Below are 14,812 nucleotides of genomic sequence, written 5' to 3' on the forward strand. Positions count from 1 at the left end.
TGGGGACACAGACATCTAAAGGGCTAGAAAAATAAGAGAAAATCAAAAGAAAATAAAAGCAAACACTTGAGAAGTAAGGGTGGGAAATGACAGCGGGGAGTAAGTAAGAAAAAAGAGCTCAAAAAAGAATGAATAGTTAATGTCAAATATTTCCAAAAGATCAAATAGGAACAAAAAAGGTCTCTTAAGTATGTTTGTGAGTAGCTTCAATGTAGTATCAAAGTGGAAAACAGAGTACACAGCTGAGAAATGAACAAGGAAGACTATGGAAATAAACTGTCAGAGAAAGATGTGGAGAGACAGCATATTAATCCAGGCAATAACATTAGGCTTTTATAAGAGAAATACTGTATAAGTGATTTCTCTACAGCTACTGTACTCTTCTAACAACTGCAATTCTCTTTTGTGGGAAACAGCTGCCAGCACACTCTAACCATGCGGCGGTCTGAATGAGCAGCCAAGATCTCACACAACTAGGTAAAAATAACTGACTCATGGGCGTTTATTTGATCAAGTTAAGCCAATTCTGACTAAAACAGGGGGTCCCCTGCCATCTGGAGAAAAGTGGTTTTCAGGAGAAAACACTGAAACTGATACACAGAGGAGAAGAAAACCAGAGAATAAGAACCTATCATGGGTGTTTCCAGTCCCTGAGAAGTCCTCAGGTGTATGTCAGCTCTTGTCTTCCGGATACTCAGTTATTCAGCACTTTCCTCAATTCTGCTAGCATCCTTCCAAAGAATAATCTGTTTTTACTAAAGTTTGTTCAAGTTTTAGTCACTAAGAGTTTGGATTGATAGTTTCAAGAGTTTGAATGAAACACCAGAAACTAAAGTGATCACTATGAGGTTTAAATACATCTACAGAAGGGAAAGCAAAAAGTTAAGGGAGTTCTCACCTGAAAGCCTTCATATTTTCAGTTAAGCAGAACCTGAGGTGCTCTAATGAGTAAGGCAGAATGGGCTGAGACAGGGTAAAAGTTTAGAATATCTACTGAGGTATAATGGGAGCAGGACGTGACCAGGGTTATGGAGAAAGGCTCTCTGTAATGTTTGTACAGGAAACCATGAATATGTAAGGGCATTGAGAGGACTCTGATTTTTCTCCAAGATTTAATTAGAAACAGAAGCAGCAGAGACAGCAAGACTGAACTAGGGCTGAGATACTGCAGGTATAATAAAATGACTGGTAGGAGAGGGCAGAAGAAAGCTAGGGGTCCTACCAAAATGGTGATGGATGATGGGGTCTAAGGTAGATCTAGGTAAAAATAAAAACAAGAAAAGCCCACATCAACAAATAAAGTAAAACCAACCACAACTCAAGGAGCTTAAGGGGAAAATGAAGTAGCCAAGAAGCTAAAGATCATGGTAAGATCAGAGGGCAAATAACATGGGGAGTTAGGGGTGGAAAAGGCGGAATATAAGACAAGTGTTGGATCATGGAATATTCCAGAGTAGGGTAGTTCTAGGCAGTAAGAAGATCAAAGGTCTGATCACATTTCACAGGGTTACTGAAGTAAAGCTAAACATGCATAGAGTTGAGCAGTTTGAATAATTGTAAATTACCCAGGCTATCATTAGTACACAGGTACCAAAGCTTTAAAAATATAAGGCCGAAAAACAAATAGATAAAAGACAATAAGTAAGATATGCCACACAATTACTTCTAATACAGCAAAGAATTCAAACATCAAAAAGGTTCCTCAAAAATTCAAGTAAAAGTAGGATTTGGCAAGCCACTTATGAAAGGTTTCAGATAACCAGTTAAATTCCTCTATAAACCAGTAATACTCCCACTTAAACCCAAGTCTGTGAATTCTACAGTGATGAAATGAGAGTATCCACAAGTATGAACTCTATATTATTTTTGTTCTTGCCTTCCAGTCATCCAGTTTTTATGACATTCTACCCCACAAATAAGAAAACATCATCATCCTGAGCAGTGTTCAAAGGAACATTCAGAAGAGACAAACTTTAAAAAGATTGAATAGTCTAATAAAGCAAGAGAGCAATTTGAAAATTCTACACACTGTCCTATAATCACCAAATAATTTTTCACTTGCAAAGTGACTGAATATAAGCACTTTCATACCTAGATCCTTAAAGAAAGCTGAAAATGAACCATTACTTACTGTCTTAACAGCTGTCTGCCTTGCTTCCAGGTTAACTGGCTATTCTGAGGTGCTGTGGGAGCTTCTGTGTCTTTGGTTTCTTCTAAAAATTAACACACACACACATAAAAAGACGATTTCATACGCATTATTTCAACTCTTGAGAAAATATTGTTGAAGTTCTCTCAGGGATAAATTCCCACAAAATATAACTAAATATTTTATAAAGGACAGAAATAAATGAACAACTATTGAGTAATTACTGTGGGTCACTCATTTTAAATGTATTTATCCCAGTCAACACTCAGGTACAACCCTCCTTGTTTTAAAATTGGGAAAACCCAAGAGTACATCAACTGTTCTACTAGAGAGTCAAAAACCAAAAGACTAGGCTTTGAAATGAAATGCTAAAAAGTAGTATTTTTTTAACTACCAGAATTCTGCTGGGTTGAATGCTTTCAAAAATAAAAAGCTATATTTAATATTTACTTAAGCTATTCAAAATCAACACTTAGGAAAACTACTGAATAACTTAATTTTGAGTCTGTATCAGTTAACTTTAAGTCCATATCATAACATTTTATATAATCAATTTCATTTTAAGAACTAAAACTTAAGGGGTGCCTAGGTGGCTCAGTCATTAAGTGTCTGCCTTCGGCTCAGGTCATGGTCCCAGGGTCCTGGGATCGAGCCCTGCCTCAGGCTCCCTGCTCCGCAGGAAGCCTGCTTCTCCCTCTCCCACTCCCCCTGCTTGTGTCCCCTCTCTCACTGTGTCTCTCTCAAGTAAATAAAATCTTTAAAAAAAAAAAAAAAGAACTAAAACTTAAACCAGAAAATAGTTTCTACTACAAGTAAAAAGTCATGTATTATTCTGGAATAAAAGTATATACATTAAGAGAGAGTTTAATAAATACTATAGGGGGGGTCTGGGTGGCTCAGTCAGTTAAGCATCCAACTCTTGATTTCGGCTCAGGTCATAATCTCAGGGTGGTGAGATCGAGCCCCATACAAGCTCCACATCAGTGGGGAGTCTGCTTCTCTCCTTCTCCCTCTCCTGCTGGCCCCTCTCCCCACTCTCTCTCTCTCTCTCAAATAAATAAATAAAAAAAAATACTATAATCTGTAGGAAGTCAAGCTCTCAATAAGTATCCCTAGAGAGATTTAAAACTATGTATCAGCACTAATGATATCACAGAAATATTTTCCTATAAAGTCCCATTATGAAAATAAAGATAGGGGCGCCTGGGTGTCTCAGTCGTTAAGCATCTGCCTTCGGCTCAGGTCATGTTCCCTGAGTCCTGGGATCAAGCCCCGCATCGGGCTCCCTGCTCAGCAGGAAGCCTGCTTCTCCCTCTCCCACTCTCCCTGCTTGTGTTCCCTCTCTCGCTGTATGTCTCTCTGTCAAATAAATAAATAAATAAACATCATAAAGAAAGAAAGACAGACAGACAGAAAGAAAGCAAAGAGAGAGGATCATAGAAGATCAGCCCTCACACTGAATGCTGACAACCCTTAGCATGGCTCACAGTTGTTGGGCTCCTAGACTCCTCAGAGTCATGAGAACAAATACTGGTAGCAGGCATTACTTCTCTAAGCCTAACAATCCCATTATTAACATCTTTTCATTCTTACCCTGAACACAGGGATTTCTAAGATTTCTAGAAATAATTATTGCACCCTAATAGTCTACTTTTCTGTTTATAATTTTTTCTATTTATACCATTTGTTTACTGTGTAATTACATATAATATATAACCACTGGAGAAAAAAATACATTTAAATACATTTTTAGAAAGAACTATAACTGCCCCAAATCCTATCACCAAGTGTTAGTACTTACGAATTTATCAATCCCTATTTTTCATCTCAAAATACATAAACTTCTCCTTTCTTAAAAAAAGGGGGGGCAATGTGTGCACTGTACTATAAGCTGCTTGTGACAACATACTTCAACATTCTCTTGATGGCAATATAGATTAATATCATAAAATTATTCCATAGAAAGTATATTTAATTTAGCTAGTCCACTAATGTTGACATTAGTTTCCACTTTTCCCTATTATAAATAATGCTAAGAATATCCTTGAAGTACAACAGAAGCATACAGCTCAATTAATTTTTTAACACACCAACATAACCAGTTCCTCGATGAAGAAACAAAACATTTATCAGCACCCCAAAAGCTTTCCTTGTGCCCTCTTCCAATTACTAGACACTCCTAAAAGGATAGCAATACTATCCTGATTTATAAAACCTAGATTAATTTTTGAACTTTATATTCATGAAATCATTTATATCAATTTTCAGTTTTATGTTACCTGTCCATGTTGTCAGGCGTAGTTACGAGTTTGTTCATTTTTCTTGCTAAAGAGCATTCCACTATGCTAAAATATCACACAGTATTATGTACCCATTCTAACACTGCAGGTCATTCAAGTTCTTTCCATATTTTTATTACAAGATACTATATACAAGCCTTATGATGAACATATGTAAGCCTTTTAAGGAGTAGAATACCTAGAAGTAGAATTACTGGACCACAGAGCACGCTGCTATGGCTATGTTCCCTTTAGTATCACTGACAAACCACTTTTAGAGCAGTTCAATCAATTTTCAATCCCAACACCAGTAGGTATGGTTGTTCTAAATCCTCATCAACACGACCTTTTTTCTCTTTTGTATTTTATTTTGGCCATTCTGGTAGGTGTCCAATTGTATACACTGCACTTTGGTTGTATTTCCTCAATAAGTAATAAAATTGAATCTCATTTCATCTACTTATTGGCCATTTGGATATCTTCTCTTATGGGCTGCCTTTTCAAGTCTTTTGCCTATTTTTCTACTGTTAGATTTTTTTTTTCCTAAATGTATGAAAAAGAGCTCTTTACATATTTAGATACATAGGGTTAAACCGATTTAGGATACATACACATATTGGTATTACTGAGGCACAGGTATAAAAACATGCATATCTTGTACTTCTGTCAAGACAATATTTTACACATTTTTTTTTACATTTTGATTTATTTTGTGTATATATAAAAGACAACACTAATTTAATGTCTATCTCAATCCATACTTTGATGTAAGTAATTTTATTCCACTTTGTTTCCATGTTGTATTTTGCCCATCCCTTCATTGTTTTCCCCTGCTCAACACCATGAAGTTTTTCTACATCAATAAAAGCAATCTATTTTGCTATTATTGTTCCCATAAATAAAATACTTGGATGTCATTGTATTCCTCATTTTAAGGAAGTTTTAATTGTTAAATTTATACAGATAAAAACAGAGTTGTTTTTAATCTTACCTCGGTTGTAGGCAGTAGAGATTTATCTGCTAATGATCTGTTTTATACAAGTTGTTGTACTGAGACCAGCTAGCCAATTCTGACTCTAGCTCCAGGAACAATGCAGCTGCAACTAGCCACCTTCCTCACATTTATGAAGACCAAGTTAGTGGGGATAGCCCTCGAGTTAGAAAGTGAATACTTATTTTGTGAATATTCTAACCATATTAGAAAGAAAAAGGACTCAAAGAAAAGTTCTGAATTCATTAGGTTGTGTGAAGCTACTCTACTCCCTCTAACTGCAATAAGACTACTGTAGTTAAACAAGGCCCAAAATATATAGACCTTCCATCTTTTTATCATTTATTGTTGCTTTTCCAAGGATTAGGCCACAATATTGTTCCCTACTATCAAAGTGAACCTTCATAATCACTGAAAAGCCAGACCAAAGGAAACCAACGCAGGATGCTTGGGTGGCTCAGTCGGTTAAGCGTCTGCCTTCAGCTCAGGTCATGATCCCAGGGTCCTGGGATTGAGTCCTGCATCTGGGTCCTTGCTCAGCGGAGAGCCTGCTTCTCCCTCTGCCTGCCTTTCTCTCTTTTTCTGTCTCTGACAAATAAATAAAATCTTTAAAAAAAAAAAAAAGGAAACCCATGCTGCTCATATTTTCTTTCTTAATTTTATATATATACCAACAACCTGAAGATATAATAAATGGTAAAATAAGTAGAGAAAAATTAAATCAACTGCAGGTTGTATGTATGAAGTGTTTTGCCAAGTTCTAAGTACTTAACATTAAACTTAATATTAAATTAATAGTATTTAATATTAAACTAAAAACCAATTAAATTTTTAAAATTTACTCTGCCACCTAAAAAAAAATCCATACATAAGTTTTATTTTCCCTACTATATATGCTTTGACTTTATTAGATATGGTACAACTATAGGAGAGGAAAAATTGCATATCCAAATAAAGACACACTTTTTTGTCTTAGTAACCAGCATCCAAGAACAGCATAGAATTCAATCTGACTGCACCATCAAAATGTGTATGAGTTGTAAATATACCTGAAATAAGAAATTGATAATATTCCCAATGTTGTATAATATAAATCAAAATAATCCTCATTTATTATTAGATGTTTAGACGACGCAAACTGTATCGCTTCTTGGCCTTTTGGCTAAGATCAAGTGTGGACTACTCAAACTGTAATCATATAGAACCCTAAAGTTATCATTAAACTGTTAGCCTTTTCCTATATCCAGCCATCTCTTCCCAGCATAACTGTTCATCAGATACTACTCTCACCCTCAATATCCATTCATTTAATTTAGTGCAAGATGCAAAATTTAGTACAGTTGCAAGATGAAGTGAAGACTTTTTTTTCCTTCTCTTAACCTTATTTGGCTGCCTATGAGGTTTCCAAATTCAATCAAATTTCCAATTTTCAGAATTAAACTGTGTTAATCACAGCTTCTCCAGATAAAAAGAACCTTGTAATAATAAAAAATTAAGCTCATATGGGCGAAGAATTATCTACAAGTATAGAAAGAACTGTTTCATTACCTTTCACCTCTAATTAATACCAAAAATGCACCCACAATTTTACAAAGGTTTCAACACAAGGAAAACAGGATAAATAGCCTCAGGATTGAGATGTAGATAAAACTACTTATTCATTTATTATTTTCCCAAAACACTAGATAATATTACAGTCGTCAACCATTTGACTAACCAATGCTATCAAAGCAAAATGAGGGTGAAGAAAACATGTCTGTTACATAAAAATGAGCTTAAACCAATTTTTCTTGAATTGGGTCAGGAGAAGGTTAACAGAAGAATCAAGTTTACCTGATTCAAAGGTTGGCATTTTCAAATCACCTTGGTTCAGTTCTGTGCCATATTTTAATTTGTGATATTTTGCCCTGAAAATTCAATAATAAGTTGTTGAAAGAAAGTATTTTCTCCTTTTCTACACAGTTAATACTGGTACATATTTCTCTAATAACAAATAAAACATAATATGAATGTCTAAGTTTTACTTGCAAAGGAAGTTAGAAAAAAAGGTGCACTGCTGTGAAAGAAAAAATGTAAATTACCCAATTAACGTATACACCTGAGTAAAGATAATTTTTTCCTGATCTTTAAAGAAAAAAAACCCCAAAACTTAGGTTCCATAACAAAAGACGAAAATTATTTCCATTTTAAAGATTTAAATCTTTTCTTTTCCCATTATAAGAATCAAATCAAAGTATCATCTTGTATTTTGGGCAGGGTTTCATTTCTTTCAAAGAGCTTTTTTTTTAAGTAGATTATTCTTTTATTTATACATTTTTTTAAGATTTTATTTACTTACTTATTTTCCATTCAGTATGTGCCCTCTTTAATACCCATCACCAGGCTAACCCATCCCCCCACCCCCCTCCCCTCTAGAACCCTCAGTTTGTTTCTCAGAGTCCATAGTCTCTCATGGTTCGTCCCCCCCTCCGACTTCCCCCCCTTCAAAGAGCTTTTAAATACACTGTACACTAGTATTAAAAAAATACTGTTCTACTAGAAAATGAGGTACACATACCTTTCTTGTTTTAATGCATACTCTAACATCTTTATTCTTCTTACTAAATCCTTCTTCAAGTTTTCTTGACCTTTTCTTTCTCCTTGCAAAAATGCTATCCGGGCCTAAAAATATAAAAGATCCATTTATTTTCATTTTTTCCTAACAATACACGGGGAACCAAAAATAAGAAAACATGACAGCAAGTTTTAAAATTCATAGAAACAGTCAACCAAACTTTGCTAGTAACACAATTATTTTAAAAATAAACATGACTATAAATCAGCAATTTGCTTACAATCTTAAAGTCTTTAATATTAGTAATTTTAACATAATCATAAAAGGAAATCTTATAAAAATTGAACCTACTTCCTAACATATAAGTCACAAAGAACTAAAAACTATTATTTTCATAAATAGATAAAATATTTTTACCAAAATGAGATACTGGTTGTTTCAAAAAACAGTAATAATACCTCGAAAGCATTTTCTTTATGAAATACTTAAAAATTTATAATCTTTTCTATTCTACCCACCCACTCCAAATTCTTTCAATTCTTGAAACACCACCACCCCAGTATTGCAAATAGTTTAAGTAAAGCCACCAACGTTCAAAGAACTCATTACTTTCTCTTGTCATTTTTCTACTGTGAGAGGAATTTTTTTTTTTTTAATTCCCTTATTTCCTATGAGAGGTAACTCTCTTATCTTTTTCTGGCCCCTCCTATCATGTCAGTCCCCTTTATACACCCAACACTAAAGAGTAATGTTTAAAGAGACTAGCATCTGTGTGGGGACATTTGCCATTATGCACATAACAATAAAATTAACTTCCACATAGGGGAGAATGCTCTTGCTGAGATAACCTATAGGTGTATTTGTTAAGAAAAAGGAAGCTACTTAGTAACCTAAATCATGATTAATGGAATCAGAACACATGAATTCTGCTGAATGATGTAACCCATTCAGTTAGGATCTGTTCATTTCTATAAAAGAAATAGCCAACAGACCAGCTAAATCAAGCTGATTAATAAAAACATAGGACTATTAAATGCCCACTGCCATCAAAACGAGCTCTTCTCTATTATCCTTTATTTTTTTTAAGATTTATTATATTTATTTGAGAGAGAGAAAGAGAGCGAGCACAAGCAGGGGAGAAGAGCAGAGGGAGAGGGAGAAGGAGACTTCCCCTTGAGTAGGGAGCCTGATTCCAGACTAGATCACAGGACCCCTGAGATCATGACCTGAGCAGAAGGAAGACGCTTAACCGACCGAGCCACCCAGGTGTCCATTATCCTTTAAAAATAAAAAACAAAAAACACAAAACATGAGGGGCGCCAGCGTAGCTTGGATCAGTTAAGCTAAGCATCGGACTCTTGATGATCTCAGGGTCGTGAGATCAAAACGAGCTTAAGATTCTTTCTCTCTCCCGCCCCCTCCACCGCTTACTCTCTCACTCTCTCTGAAATAAAAAAGAAAAAGAAATCATCTATAACTCCTTAACACCTGAGATGTTAGCTACATAACACCTCCAAATACAAATTTCAAAACAAAAATAAAACGTCTAGGAGGGATGGTAACTATTCAGAACCTAACAGTCTAATATTCTAAAGAGAAAGTATGACTCCCCTGAGCCATAAAGCAAAAGCGAAACATCAATTTCATCACACAGCCTCAAGAAATTCTGATTAAGTTTTTTGCCTGCATCAACTTTCTTTTTTTTCACCCCAGTAAATGCAATCACCATCCACTGTCACCATACAACACCCTTACAGTACTATTGACTATATTCTTTACGGGGACTTTTCATTCCCTAACTTACCATTCTGTAACTGGAAGTTGTACTTTTTTTTTTTTTTTTTTTTAATTCATTCGAGACACAGAGATAGAGAGAGAGAGAGAGAAAGAGAGCGCATGAGCAGGGGGAGAAGCAGGGGGAGGGGGAGAAGCAGGCTCCCCACTGAGCAGGGAGCCCGATGTGGGGCTCATTCCCAGGACCCTGGGATCATGACCTGAGTCGAAGGCAGACGCTTAACCATCTGAGCTGCCCAGGCACCCCTGGAAGTTGTACCTCTTAAACCACTTCACCTATTTTGTCTATCCCCCCAACGGCCTCACCTCTGGCAATCACCAGTTCTCTGTATTTATGATACTGTTTCTGTTTTTTGTTTGTTCAATTTACTTTGTTTAGATTCCATATAAAAGTGAGACCATATAGTATTTCTCTTTTTTTGGCTTATTTCACTTAGCAGAATACCTTCTAGGTCCATCAATGTTGTCCCAAATGGCAAGATCTCATTCTTTTTACGGCCGAGTAATATTCCATTGTGTAATATTCCATCATCTTTATCTGTTCAACTATCAATGGATAATTAGGTTGTTTCTGTATCTTGGCTATTGTAAATAATGCTGCAATGAACACAGGGGTGCATATCTCTTTTTCCAATTAGCATTTCCAATGTGGGGCTCGATCCCAGGACCCAGGATCATGACCCGAGCCAAAGGAAGATGCTTAACTGACTGAGCCACCTAAGTGCCCCAGAACCATCCTTGTATTGACTTCAAAAAAAAAAAAAAAAGCAAAAACCATTATCACATACGATAAAAACATTATGTGACTCCAATTTCCAGATCTTATAAGCATACTGTAATTAGCAGTGGAAAAAGATGAAAGAAACTCATTTTATTCTGCTTCTTAAAATGCAGTAATCAGGGGCGCCAAGGTGGCTCAGTCAGTTAAGCGTCTGCCTTCGGCTCAGGTCATGATCCCTGGGTCCCAGGACTGAGTCCCACATTGGGCTCCCTACTCAACAGGGGTCTGCTTCTCCCTCCCTCTGCTTCTTTCTTTGTCAAATAAATAAATAAAATCTTTAAAAAAAAAAGCAGTAATCAGTGATTTTCCAATGAGAAAGGCACTGAAAATCAAAGTCTCAAGTCCTCTAAAGGATTAAAAAAAAAACCTAAACAGTGGCAATGTTTCCTTTTAGAATCTTACACTGTTGTCTATGTTCTACTGAAGCAGACACTAGAATCTTAGGCTATTGTGAGAATTCATTTTCATTTCTTGTCTTGGCATTTTCCTATTAAAAACCATCCATCCATACAGAATCTAGTACATTAAATAAGCACAAACTACATTAAAAAAGCAAGAATCCCACAGCAGCTTCTGAACAGGAGTTGAAAGAAGATAATTCACAAACAAAAAGGACAAAAAAAGGTGAGAATTCATTAAGAAAACACCTTTAAAAGGACATGTCCTAACCCAAACTACATGGAGATGAGGATAAAAAGAAAATATCAGATATATCATGACTGCTGGACATGGCCTTATGACCTCACATCACAGAATATCTACATAGATATTCTGACTTAAAAGGTAAAGGTTATGTCTGATAGTGATAAAAAAAAAAAGACCAATTAAATGAGACAGTGTTTAATAAAGGTTCACTGAAATGAATTCCGAGCTGTTTTTACAAGTCATAATGCACCATTAGTAGCATCATCTCAGCAAATAAATACTTCAAAAATGCAAAAAAAAAAAAAAAAAAAAGGTAGGGACACCTGGGTGGCTCAGTCAGTTAAGCCCCTGCCTTCGGCTCAGGTCATGATACCAGAGTCCTGGAATCAAGCCCAAAATCCAGCTCCTTGCTCAGCGGGGAGACTGCTTCTCTCTCTCCCTCTGCCTCCTCACCCCCGCTTGTGCTCTCTTTCTCTATCAAAATAAACAAATAAAATCTTTAAAAAAAAAAAGTAACTGCAAAAAAGCATATTTACAATGGCAACAAAAAACAAAAGTATCTAGGAATAAACCAACAAAAATGTGCAAGATCTCTGCACGAAAAACTGCAACCTGTACAAAAAAGAAAACCTAAATGGAGTAGCAGACTCATAAAAAACAATTTTCATGCAAACTGCGAGTTAATGCAATTCCAATCAAACTTTCAGTGTGTGTGTGTGCGTGTGTGTGTGTGTGTGTGTGTGTGTGTGTAACTTGACAAAATGATCCTAAAATTTATGAAGAAATTCAAATTGCCAAGAACAGGCAAGACAATCCCCAAGGAGGAAATGGTAGAACCTGCTCTACCAGAAAGTAAGATGGTTTATAAAACTAGAGAAATTAAAACAGTGATTGGTGCAGGGATAGACAAATAGATAAAAGAAAAAAAAAAAAAACCAACCCAGAAACAAACCAATATATATGAGGTCACATGATTTATGAAAATAGCAGTTTAAAACAATAAGAATGGCCCTTTCAGAACTTGTACTTAGTATACAGGGTAAACATATGGGAGAAGGGAGATGAAATAAAACTTCTGCCTGATACATCAGTTGTAGGAGGATTACAGATCTAAATGTGAAGGCAGAACAATAATGCTTTTAGGATCTAATATATATCTTCAAAATTTCAGATTAAGGAAAAAATTCTTTAACAAGACAAAAGCATTAGCCATAAAGAAAAGGAACAATAAATTCATTACCATTTTAAAAGTTCTGTTCAAGGCACAGCAGGGATTAGTAACCTGCTTCAGGCTTGTTTTTGGACAGCCCCAGAGTGAAAAATGGCTTAAAAAAAAAAACAAAAGAATGTGTAACTCAGACCCAATATGGCCCATATAGCCTAATACATTTACTACTGAAGTTTATAAACCTCCTATACTATTATCAGACAAAAAAGATTTTAAATAAAAAAAGACTGCAAGAGACAGAGGACATTATATATTAATAAAAAGTACAATAAAAAAGATAACAATTACAAATATTTATGTACTTATTAAGATCATCAAAATATATGAAGCAAAAACTGAAGAGGGAAATAGTTCCACAGTAATAGCTAGAGACTTCAATATCCCACTTTCAATAACAGATCAAAGAATCAGACAGAAGATAAGGAAACAAGAGGACTTCAACAACACAATAAACCAACTAGATCTAACAGACATATATAGAACACTTTACCCAACAAGAGAATACACATTCTTCTCAAGTATGCATGGGATATTCTCCAGGATGGACCATATGTTCACCACAAATTAAGTCTCAGTATTAAAACAATAAATACCATAAAAAAATTTCAACACAACAAAAAAGAAATCAGTAACAAAACTGGAAAACGCACAAATTAGTAGAAATTGAACACCACACTCAAGCAACTAACAGAACAAATCACCAGAAATATTAGAAAATACTTAGGAATAAAAATGGAAATACGGCATACCAAAATCTATGGGATGCAACAAACGCAGTGCTGAGGGGAAAATTTACAGCTATAAATGCTTATATTAAAAAGAAGAGGGCTCCTGGGTGGCTGAGTTTGTTAAGCGTCTGCCTTTGGCTCAAGTCACAATCCTGGAGTTCTGAGATGGAGCCCCCCATTGGGCTCCCTGCTCAGAGGGGAGTCCCTTCTCCCTCTACCTCTGCTTCTCTCCCCCAACTTGTTCTTGCTCGCTCTCTTTCAAATAAATAAATAAAATCTTACAAAAAAAAAATCTCAAATTAACAACACAGCATTACTATTTAAGGAACAAGAAAAAGAACAAATCAAACCCAAAGGTAGCAGAAGGAAAGAAGTAATAAAGATTAAAGCAAAGACAAACAAACAAACAAACAAAAAAACAAAAAAATCAACAAAACCAAAACCTGATTCATCAAAAGTATCAACAAAATTGACAAAACGTTAGTTGGGTCCACTAAGAAAAAAAGAAAAGACACAAATATTAAAATAAAAAACATAAGTGGACTCATTACAACCAATTCTACAGAAATAAAAGGACTGGAAGAGTACTATCAACAACTGCACACCAACAAATTGGATAACCCAGTAACATAAAACCTAACCAGATTGAATGATGAAGGAAGAGAAAATCAGAAAAGACCACTTGCAGATTGATTCAGTATTCAAAAATCCCTCATACAGGGGTGCCTGGGTGGCTTAGTCCATTAAGACTCTGACTCTTGATTTAGGCTCAGGTCATGATCTCATGGTCATGAGGTTGAGCCCTGTGTCTTTGGGCTCCCCATTCAGCAGGGAGTCCACTTCTCTCTTTTTCCCTCTGCCCTTCCCCCTGCCTGCATGTGTTCTCCCTCTAAAATAAATACATAAATCTTTTTTTAAAAATAAAAATCCCTTATACAAAAAAAACCCTGGACGTGGGTTTTTTGTGAATCCTGCCAAACATTTAAAGAATTAACATAAATCCTTCTAAAACATTTCTAAAAATTGAAGACAAAACACTCTTTAACTCATCAATGCCAGCAATGCCCCATACCAAAGCCAGACACAAACACTGTAAGAAAACTACAGACCAGTATCTCTTATCAACACTTACGTAAAGACCCTCAACATAATACTAGTAAATCAAATTCAGCAGCGTATTACAAAGACTGTACACCACGACCAAGTGAGATTTATTCCTTGAATGCAAGGATGGTTTAACACAAGAAAACCAATCAATGTAAGGCACCTCATTAATAGAATAAAGGGGGAAAACTGCAAAACCATTTCAACCAATGCAGAAAAAGAATTTGACAAAATTCAACACCCTGGGGCGCCTGGGTGGCTCAGTCATTAAGCGTCTGCCTTCGGCTCAGGTCATGATCCCAGGGTGCTGGGATCGAGCCCCGCATCGGGCTCCCTGCTCCGCGGGAAGCCTGCTTCTCCCTCTCCCACTCCCCCTGCTTGTGTTCCCTCTCTCGCTGTGTCTCTGTCAAATAAATAAATAAAATCTTAAAAAAAAAAAATCAACACCTTTTCATGACAAAAAAAAACAAAACTCTCAACAAACTAGGAATAAAATAAAACTATCTCAACATAACAAAAAAGCCATATATGAAAAGCCCACAACAAACATCATACTCAA

General features: G+C 35.8%; 1 protein-coding gene across 5 annotated transcripts in view; it reads right to left on the minus strand.

The window, feature by feature from the left end:
* STRN3 (striatin 3) overlaps positions 1–14,812 on the minus strand; it is a 104,139-nt gene that overhangs the window by 48,175 nt on the left and 41,152 nt on the right. For all 5 annotated transcript variants that reach the window (XM_073895037.1, XM_073895038.1, XM_025870213.2 and 2 more), the window contains exons 2-4: positions 7,977–8,080; positions 7,253–7,326; positions 2,132–2,213 (exon numbers count right to left, since the gene is read on the minus strand). In XM_073895037.1, the coding sequence (XP_073751138.1) occupies positions 2,132–2,213; positions 7,253–7,326; positions 7,977–8,080 (260 nt within the window). The remainder of the gene's footprint in view (positions 1–2,131; positions 2,214–7,252; positions 7,327–7,976; positions 8,081–14,812) is intronic.

This window comes from Callorhinus ursinus, unplaced genomic scaffold (genome assembly GCF_003265705.2).
Source record: "Callorhinus ursinus isolate GAN/ISIS: 27379988/994484 unplaced genomic scaffold, GSC_fseal_2.0 scaffold8, whole genome shotgun sequence".
NCBI classification, from domain to species: Eukaryota; Metazoa; Chordata; class Mammalia; order Carnivora; family Otariidae; genus Callorhinus; species Callorhinus ursinus.